General features: G+C 38.8%; 1 protein-coding gene across 1 annotated transcript; it reads right to left on the bottom strand.

The window, feature by feature from the left end:
• Positions 1-9,173: 9,173 nt before the first annotated feature.
• On the bottom strand, positions 9,174-9,791 carry Rpl24l1 (ribosomal protein L24 like 1). The gene is made up of 2 exons (XM_087601226.1): positions 9,693-9,791; positions 9,174-9,590 (listed from the first exon to the last, which is right to left on the bottom strand). Exons 1-2 carry the CDS (start codon positions 9,771-9,773, stop codon positions 9,189-9,191), a joined length of 483 nt encoding a protein of 160 aa, XP_087457352.1. The 5' UTR covers positions 9,774-9,791; the 3' UTR covers positions 9,174-9,188.
• Positions 9,792-10,677: the final 886 nt, after the last annotated feature.

Raw genomic sequence — 10,677 nt, 5'->3', positions numbered from 1 at the left:
CAATTTCCCAATAAAGCATTTATTATAAACTAATTCTTATGGAAATGAGGGAACATGGTATACTACCCTGCCTTGTTCTATAACCTAGGAAATCAACTTACTTCACTACCTTGTTTATGTTTCCAATGGGTAAAAGGGATGAATTCCTACATGAGCAATTAAGATGTAGATATTAAAGGATGACATAACTAAATACCTTCGATTTCAAATTGCTTTAAAAAAAGTGTCTCAACTTATGATCTCCTTTTCAAATATATCCTACCTACCTATGTTTTATATATGTTTATAATGCTCTTTCCTATGAAGATATTAGTTAATCTTTTGTAACTCCTATTTTCAAACGTCATTTTTGTCTTGGTTTGGTTTGCTTTGGTGTTTTTGGTGGCATAGTCTTATTTTGTAAGCCAAGGCGGCATCGGAATCACTATCTTCTTACCTCTGCCTCCCGATTACTAGGGTTTGAGGTATGAGTAAAAAGACCTACTTATTTGAACAATTTAAAAACTCTTATCTGCATAACAATAATGACTTTGCACTGTGCCTTATAATTTATATGCCAAATAATATTTTATTGCATTTTATTTATTTTTCTATTTAGTGGGCATAGGTTTCTATTTGCGTTTGAACACACATGTCAAAGCATACATGTGGAGGTCAGAGAACAACTTGAGGGTGAGACTGTGCTTTCTCCTTTCACCGTGTGGGGACCTGTGAGCAAACTCAGGTTATCAGGCTTATCAGCAGGCATGTCTATATGCTAAGCCATCTTGTCAGCTCTGTTGTTTTACAAAATACCAACAGACACCCCTTCCAAATTCCAATATCTCTGAAACCCATCCTGACATGTTTTTTATTCTTAGATTCTCAGGTTCTTGTTATTGTTTTCTTTCTTTCTTATTTCATTATCTGATCTGATTATTTATCACTAAATGTTGAATGTTCAGTAAATTTATGGCTAAATAATTTCCAACATGGTTCTACATTTTTTAATAAGGTACTGATAGCTCTCTGCTCCCAGACCCGGTGAGAGAGAGACCCAACCACCTGGTCAGGTGGGCACTCCTGAGGCTGCTCACCCCTGCCCACATCCCTGGCCCAAGAGGAAACTGTATAAGGCCTCTGGGCTCCCGTGGGGGAGGGCCCAAGAGCGGCAGGACACCTGCCTGAGACACCGCCAGAACCTGAAAGAAACAGACCGGATAAACAGTTCTCTGCACCCAAATCCCATGGGAGGGAGAGCTAAACCTTCAGAGAGGCAGACAAGCCTGGGAAACCAGAAGAGACTGCTCCCTGCACACACATCTCGGACGCCAGAGGAAAAAGCCAAAGACCGTCTGGAACCCTGGTGCACTGAAGCTCCCGGAAGGGGCGGCACAGGTCTTCCTGGTTGCTGCCGCTGTAGAGAGCCCGTGGGCAGCACCCCACGAGCGAACTTGAGCCTGGGGACCACAGGTAAGACCAAATTTTCTGCTGCAAGAAAGCTGCCTGGTGAACTCAACACAGGCCCACAGGAACAGCTGAAGACCTGTAGAGAGGAAAAACTACACGCCCGAAAGCAGAACACTCTGTCCCCATAACTGACTGAAAGAGAGGAAAACAGGTCTACAGCACTCCTGACACACAGGCTTATAGGACAGTCTAGCCACTGTCAGAAATAGCAGAACAAAGTAACACTAGAAATAATCTGATGGCGAGAGGCAAGCGCAGGAACCCAAGCAACAGAAACCGAGACTACATGCCATCATCGGAGCGCAATTCTCCCACCAAAACAAACATGGAATATCCAAACACACCAGAAAAGCAAGATCTAGTTTCAAAATAATATTTGATCATGATGCTGGAGGACTTCAAGAAAGACATGAACACACTTAGGGAAGCACAGGAAAACATTAATAAACAACTAAAAGCCTACAGAGAGGAATCGCAAAAATCCCTGAAAGAATTCCAGGAAAACACAATCAAACAGTTGAAGGAATTAAAAATGGAAATAGAAGCAATCAAGAAAGAACACATGGAAACAACCCTGGATATAGAAAACCAAAAGAAGAGACAAGGAGCTGTAGATACAAGCTTCACCAACAGAATACAAGAGATGGAAGAGAGAATCTCAGGAGCAGAAGATTCCATAGAAATCATTGACTCAACTGTCAAAGATAATGTAAAGCGGAAAAAGCTACTGGTCCAAAACATACAGGAAATCCAGGACTCAATGAGAAGATCAAACCTAAGGATAATAGGTATAGAAGAGAGTGAAGACTCCCAGCTCAAAGGACCAGTAAATATCTTCAACAAAATCATAGAAGAAAACTTCCCTAACCTAAAAAAAGAGATACCCATAGACATACAAGAAGCCTACAGAACTCCAAATAGATTGGACCAGAAAAGAAACACCTCCCGTCACATAATTGTCAAAACACCAAACGCACAAAATAAAGAAAGAATATTAAAAGCAGTAAGGGAGAAAGGTCAAGTAACATATAAAGGGAGACCTATCAGAATCAGACCAGACTTCTCGCCAGAAACTATGAAGGCCAGAAGATCCTGGACTGATGTCATACAGACACTAAGAGAACACAAATGCCAGCCCAGGTTACTGTATCCAGCAAAACTCTCAATTAACATTGATGGAGAAACCAAGATATTCCATGACAAAACCAAATTTACACAATATCTTTCTACAAATCCAGCACTACAAAGGATAATAAATGGTAAAGCCCAACATAAGGAGGCAAGCTATACCCTAGAAGAAGCAAGAAACTAATCGTCTTGGCAACAAAACAAAGAGAATGAAAGCACACAAACATAACCTCACATCCAAATATGAATATAAAGGGAAACAATAATCACTATTCCTTAATATCTCTCAATATCAATGGCCTCAACTCCCCAAAAAAAAGACATAGATTAACAAACTGGATACGCAACGAGGACCCTGCATTCTGCTGCCTACAGGAAACACACCTCAGAGACAAAGACAGACACTACCTCAGAGTGAAAGGCTGGAAAACAACTTTCCAAGCAAATGGTCAGAAGAAGCAAGCTGGAGTAGCCATTCTAATATCAAATAAAATCAATTTCCAACTAAAAGTCATCAAAAAAGATAAGGAAGGACACTTCATATTCATCAAAGGAAAAATCAACCAAGATGAACTCTCAATCCTAAATATCTATGCCCCAAATACAAGGGCACCTACATACGTAAAAGAAACCTTATGCTCAAAACACACATTGCACCTCACACAATAATAGTGGGAGATTTCAACACCCCACTCTCATCAATGGACAGATCATGGAAACAGAAATTAAACAGTGATGTCGACAGACTAAGAGAAGTCATGAGCCAAATGGACTTAACGGATATTTATAGAACATTCTATCCTAAAGCAAAAGGATATACCTTCTTCTCAGCTCCTCATGGTACTTTCTCCAAAATTGACCATATAATTGGTCAAAAAACGGGCCTCAACAGGTACAGAAAGATAGAAATAATCCCATGCGTGCTATCGGACCACCACGGCCTAAAACTGGTCTTCAATAACAATAAGGGAAGAATGCCCACATATACGTGGAAATTGAACAATGCTCTACTCAATGATAACCTGGTCAAGGAAGAAATAAAGAAAGAAATTAAAAACTTTTTAGAATTTAATGAAAATGAAGATACAACATACTCAATTTATGGGACACAATGAAAGCTGTGCTAAGAGGAAAACTCATAGCGCTGAGTGCCTGCAGAAAGAAACAGGAAAGAGCATATGTCAGCAGGTTGACAGCACACCTAAAAGCTCTAGAACAAAAAGAAACAAATACACCCAGGAGGAGTAGAAGGCAGGAAATAATCAAACTCAGAGCTGAAATCAACCAAGTAGAAACAAAAAGGACCATAGAAAGAATCAACAGAACCAAAAGTTGGTTCTTTGAGAAAATCAACAAGATAGATAAACCCTTAGCCAGACTAACGAGAGGACACAGAGAGTGCGTCCAAATTAACAAAATCAGAAATGAAAAGGGAGACATAACTACAGATTCAGAGGAAATTCAAAAGATCATCAGATCTTACTATAAAAACCTATATTCAACAAAATTTGAAAATCTTCAGGAAATGGACAATTTCCTAGACAGATACCAGGTATCCAAGTTAAATCAGGAACAGATAAACCAGTTAAACAACCCCATAACTCCTAAGGAAATAGAAGCAGTCATTAAAGGTCTCCCAACCAAAAAGAGCCCAGGTCCAGACGGGTTTAGTGCAGAATTCTATCAAACCTTCATAGAAGACCTCATACCAATATTATCCAAACTATTCCACAAAATTGAAACAGATGGAGCCCTACCGAATTCCTTCTACGAAGCCACAATTACTCTTATACCTAAACCACACAAAGACACAACAAAGAAAGAGAACTTCAGACCAATTTCCCTTATGAATAATGACGCAAAAATACTCAATAAAATTCTGGCAAACCGAATCCAAGAGCACATCAAAACAATCATCCACCATGATCAAGTAGGCTTCATCCCAGGCATGCAGGGATGGTTTAATATACGGAAAACCATCAAGGTGATCCATTATATAAACAAACTGAAAGAACAGAACCACATGATCATTTCATTAGATGCTGAGAAAGCATTTGACAAAATTCAACACCCCTTCATGATAAAAGTCCTGGAAAGAATAGGAATTCAAGGCCCATACCTAAACATAGTAAAAGCCATATACAGCAAACCAGTTGCTAACATTAAACTAAATGGAGAGAAACTTGAAGCAATCCCACTAAAATCAGGGACTAGACAAGGATGCCCACTCTCTCCCTACTTATTCAATATAGTTCTTGAAGTTCTAGCCAGAGCAATCAGACAACAAAAGGAGATCAAAGGGATACAGATCGGAAAAGAAGAGGTCAAAATATCACTATTTGCAGATGACATGATAGTATATTTAAGTGATCCCAAAAGTTCCACCAGAGAACTACTAAAGCTGATAAACAACTTCAGCAAAGTGGCTGGGTATAAAATTAACTCAAATAAATCAGTTGCCTTCCTCTATACAAAAGAGAAACAAGCCGAGAAAGAAATTAGGGAAACGACACCCTTCATAATAGACCCAAATAATATAAAGTACCTCGGTGTGACTTTAACCAAGCAAGTAAAAGATCTGTACAATAAGAACTTCAAGACACTGAGGAAAGAAATTGAAGAAGACCTCAGAAGATGGAAAGATCTCCCATGCTCATGGATTGGCAGGATTAATATAGTAAAAATGGCCATTTTACCAGAAGCAATCTACAGATTCAATGCAATCCCCATCAAAATACCAATCCAATTCTTCAAAGAGTTAGACAGAACAATTTGCAAATTCATCTGGAATAACAAAAAACCCAGGATAGCTAAAGCTATCCTCAACAATAAAAGGACTTCAGGGGGAATCACTATCCCTGAACTCAAGCAGTATTACAGAGCAATAGTGATAAAAACTACATGGTATTGGTACAGAGACAGACAGATAGACCAATGGAATAGAATTGAAGACCCAGAAATGAACCCACACACCTATGGTCACTTGATTTTTGACAAAGGAGCCAAAACCATCCAATGGAAAAAAGATAGCGTTTTCAGCAAATGGTGCTGGTTCAACTGGAGGGCAACATGTAGAAGAATGCAGATCGCTGCATGCTTATCACCCTGTACAAAGCTTAAGTCCAAGTGGATCAAGGACCTCCACATCAAACCAGACACACTCAAACTAATAGAAGAAAAACTAGGGAAACATCTGGAACACATGGGCACTGGAAAAAATTTCCTGAACAAAACACCAATGGCTTATGCTCTAAGATCAAGAATCGCCAAATGGGATCTCATAAAACTGCAAAGCTTCTGTAAGGCAAAGGACACTGTGGTTAGGACAAAACGGCAACCAACAGATTGGGAAAAGATCTTTACCAATCCTACAACAGATAGAGGCCTTATATCCAAAATATACAAAGAACTCAAGAAGTTAGACCGCAGGGAAACAAATAACCCTATTAAAAAATGGGGTTCAGAGCTAAACAAAGAATTCACAGCTGAGGAATGCCGAATGGCTGAGAAACACCTAAAGAAATGTTCAACATCTTTAGTCATAAGGGAAATGCAAATCAAAACAACCCTGAGATTTCACCTCACACCAGTGCGATTGGCTAAGATCAAAAACTCAGGTGACAGCAGATGCTGGCGAGGATGTGGAGAAAGAGGAACACTCCTCCATTGTTGGTGGGATTGCAGACTGGTAAAACCATTCTGGAAATCAGTCTGGAGGTTCCTCAGAAAATTGGACATTGCACTGCCTGAGGATCCAGCTATACCTCTCTTGGGCATATACCCAAAAGATGCCCCAACATATAAAAGAGACACGTGCTCCACTATGTTCATCGCAGCCTTATTTATAATAGCCAGAAGCTGGAAAGAACCCAGATGCCCTTCAACAGAGGAATGGATACAGAAAATGTGGTACATCTACACAATGGAATATTACTCAGCTATCAAAAACAACGAGTTTATGAAATTCGTAGGCAAATGGTTGGAACTGGAAAATATCATCCTGAGTGAGCTAACCCAATCACAGAAAGACATACATGGTATGCACTCATTGATAAGTGGCTATTAGCCCAAATGCTTGAATTACCCTAGATCCCTAGAACAAACGAAACTCAAGACGGATGATCAAAATGTGAATGCTTCACTCCTTCTTTAAATGAGGAAAAAGAATACCCTTGGCAGGGAAGGGAGAGGCAAAGATTAAAACAGAGACTTAAGGAACACCCATTCAGAGCCTGCCCCACATGTGGCCCATACATATACAGCCACCCAATTAGACAAGATGGATGAAGCAAAGAAGTGCAGACCGACAGGAGCCGGATGTAGATCGCTCCTGAGAGACACAGCCAGAATACAGCAAATACAGAGGCGAATGCCAGCAGCAAACCACTGAACTGAGAATAGGTCCCCTATTGAAGGAATCAGAGAAAGAACTGGAAGAGCTTGAAGGGGCTCGAGACCCCAAAAGTACAACAATGCCAAGCAACCAGAGCTTCCAGGGACTAAGCCACTACCTAAAGACTATACATGGACTGACCCTGGACTCTGACCCCATAGGTAGCAATGAATATCCTAGTAAGAGCACCAGTGGAAGGGGAAGCCCTGGGTCCTGCTAAGACTGAACCCCCAGTGAACTAGTCTATGGGGGGAGGGCGGCAATGGGGGGAGGGTTGGGAGGGGAACACCCATAAGGAAGGGGAGGGGGGAGGGGGATGTTTGCCTGGAAACCGGGAAAGGGAATAACACTCGAAATGTATATAAGAAATACTCAAGTTAATAAAAAAAAAAATTCTGTTCTTGGGGTTGGGGATTTAGCTCAGTGGTAGAGCGCTTGCCTAGCAAGCGCAAGGCCCTGGGTTTGGTCCCCAGCTCCGAAAAAAAAAAAAAAAAAAAAAAAAAAAAAAAAAAAAAAAAGAAAAATTGTGTTCTTTAGATGTACTCCAAACCTTTTTCTTTCATTTGACATGAAGTTACACTATCTTTTAGGTTTTGAAACAATAAATTTCACGTTGCTAATTAAAAAAAAAATAAGGTACTGATAAACTTAGATGCTGACTCATTTTGTATTTATTTTCCTAAATACAACTATTGTCCTTTTCCATTTCCACAATGTGCTTGCCTTTTTATGAATGATATATAATCTTTTATGTTTTCTGTCTCTGTCTCTGCATATTTCTCTCTCACACACACATGCAAATTCAAGCCTCTTGACAAGATGATGACACTCTGTCATGTTATTTTTGAGTAACAAAAATTTCTAACATGTCAACTTGTTTTTAGAGATTTTAAATATTTGTTTTTGAAAGGTGCTTAATCTTCAGAATGTGACAATATTCTATTTTCTTCCATAATTTGAAGGTACTGCTTCTTCAGGCTTCAATACTTCCTTTGGCTCTCTCTACATAATGAGCATGGGGAATCTGAGTCCATCTTTCAATGTGGATAAGTAGTTGCTTTATGCTATCTACATATTAGAGAATCTGCATTTCCTTTTTGATCTGGAATACAATTTCTATCAAATATTAAATGGCTAGAAGAACAAAGAATTGTCTACTGAGCCATGTTTTATTTCTGTCAGTAGTAGAGCATCTTAAACATCACAGTATTAAGGCAAAATTTCATATTTCCAAAGGCAAAATTTCTATAAATCTTTAAGATAACTTTTAGACATTTGTTCTTTTTACAAATAATAATAAGTCATCTTGGTTTTATCATCAAAACAGTGATGCAATTCTGTAAGATTGGGACTCATATAAACAAACTGATAAAGAAAACCCTCTTAAGACTGCTTTTTCTGTGCCCTAGAGGTTTTGTTGCATTATGCTTTTTATTTTCATTTAGTTCCAGGTATGTTTTATTTCTTTCTTGATTTCTTCTTTGACCCATTCATCATTCAGTAGTGAATTGTTTAATCTCAATGACTTTATGTACATACTTTCAATTTGTTTGCTGTTGACTTTAAAATTTACTGCATTTTGTTATGACCTTTTTGTGTTCCAGGATGTGGTCTATTTTAGAGAAGCTTCATGGGCTGTTGAATAAAATATATATTCTTTGGTATTTGTGAGGACTAATTGTAAACATCTTTTAGGTCCATTTGATGTATGATGTCATTTAATTCTGATGTTTTTTTTCCTAAGCGTTTATCTAAGTAAACTGTTGGGGGAAGTGGGATATTGGAATTACCAAGTACAAGTGAACTGGAATTAAATTTGTGATGTGAAATCTAATAGTACTTTTTAATGACATTTGGATTCAGTAGAGTTTGGCACGTATGTGCTAAGGATTGTTACATATTCTTAGTTAATTGTTCCCTTGATTAGAATGACGTGTCAGTCTTTATCTCTTCTGTTTACTTTCAGTTGGAAGTCTATTTTATCAGAAACTAGTATAGAGATATCTGCTAACTTCCTTGTCCCACTTCCTTGGAATACGCTTTTCTATCTTTTCACTTTAAGGCAAAGATAAAACACTCTTTTGTTTGCTTGTTTAAGATTTTTTTTTCAGCATCTATCTAGATAATCATGTGGTTTATGCCCTTGAATTCTTTTATTTTATTTTTATTTTTTTAGAGTTAAAGATAAATCTTTATTTTTAAACTCTCATCTACCAAATTAACGTTTCCCACCAACTCTGGGAGCAGAGACCTTCATAGGCTTCAGGATCTTTTGTTTAGGGTCTGCCTTTGTGGGGGCCTTGGCAGCAGCCATTGCTGTTTTCTTCCATGCCTGCTTAGCCTTTTTTGCTTCCTTGGCAGCCCTGATAGCCTGCTTTCGCTGAGCTTTCCTAACTTCTGGTTTCTGATTCTTCTTGGCCATTATATCAGCCACAGAAGCGCCCGTGATAGCCCGCTGGAACTTGACTGCACGGCTGGTTCTTTTCTTTTGAATTTCTTCCAACTGACCTTTCTTGTGTTTTCTTCTGTAGAGGACAGTCCAGTTAATTTGCTGAGGGTTCCTTTTGGAAAGGAATGCGGACTCACATTTGTCATTAAGAAACTGGAAAACGGTAGAGCACTTACCTAGGAAGTGCAAGGCCCTGGATTCGGTCCCTAGCTCCGAAAAAAAGAACCAAAAAAAAAAAAAAAAAGAAAGAAAGAAAGAAAGAAACTGGAAAACCTTCCTGTCAGTCCTGGCGTAGTGCCGCCCGTGTCCCGGGTAGATCTTGTACCCACTAAAACTGCACAGCTCGACCTTCATGGTGACAGATGTCGGCCTGCCGGGGGGGGGGGGGGAGATGGCGAAGAGAAAGGTTGAATCCTTTTATATTGCGTGATATATATATATATATATATATATATATATATATATATATGTCTTTATGTGCTGAATCATCTTTACATCCAATCTGATCATGCTAGATATAATGTGTTATAGATTTTTGTATGTAAGAATGTAAATTTTTCATTATTTATTATTCTTTGATATATATATATATATATATATATATATATATATATATATATATATATATAAAATTTGGGGCATTACAATTTATCTTTCTCCCCCTTCTACTCCTACAGTCTCCTCTTCTCTAGACAAGTCTCCCTCCTATTTTCATGTCATTTTTATCTTATGATTCACTCTGTTTAATTTCCTGGCATGAGCATGGTCAACTGTAGAAATGATTCCCCTCCCACAGTAACCCTTTTCAAGAGCATCTCAGAGAAAGGTACCCCTTCCCTAACAATTACTAACTGCCCATAGCTACTAAGGGAGGAGCTGCCTCTCATATGTAATGGAATACTGATCGCTCAATCTTGCATAGGTCTTGGTCAGGGAACCCCTGATTTCGTTTCCAAGTATTTAAAAACAAAACAACCCCAAAACACCAAACCACGATATTGGATTGGAGAGATGACTCTGTTGTTAAGAGCCCTGGTTGGCCTTTCAGAAGTCCGAGATTCAATTCCTAGCACGTATATGGTGGCTAACAATCATTGAGAACTCCAGTTCCAGAGATTCCATGACCCCTTTTGGCATTTGTGGACACTGTATGGATGTGGTACACAGACATGCAGGCAGGCAAAACATCTGTAATAGAAACAATAAAAAATTGTTAAATTGTATTATACTTTATGAACTCACTTGTATGCCTGTACAC

This window comes from Rattus norvegicus, chromosome X (assembly GCF_021556685.1).
Source record: "Rattus norvegicus strain SHRSP/BbbUtx chromosome X, alternate assembly SHRSP_T2T, whole genome shotgun sequence".
Lineage (NCBI taxonomy): Eukaryota > Metazoa > Chordata > Mammalia > Rodentia > Muridae > Rattus > Rattus norvegicus.
Note: the sequence above shows the minus strand (reverse complement) of the source record. Positions and strands in the feature narration are given on the sequence as shown.

Coding starts and splice junctions, on each gene's coding strand:
- Rpl24l1 (XM_087601226.1), bottom strand. CDS start 9,773: ATGAAGGTCGAGCTGTGCAGTTTTAGTGGGTACAAGATCTACCCGGGA. Junction 9,591..9,692: donor ACGCCAGGACTGACAGGAAG/GTTTTCCAGTTT, acceptor TTCCTAGGTAAG/TGCTCTACCGTTTTCCAGTT.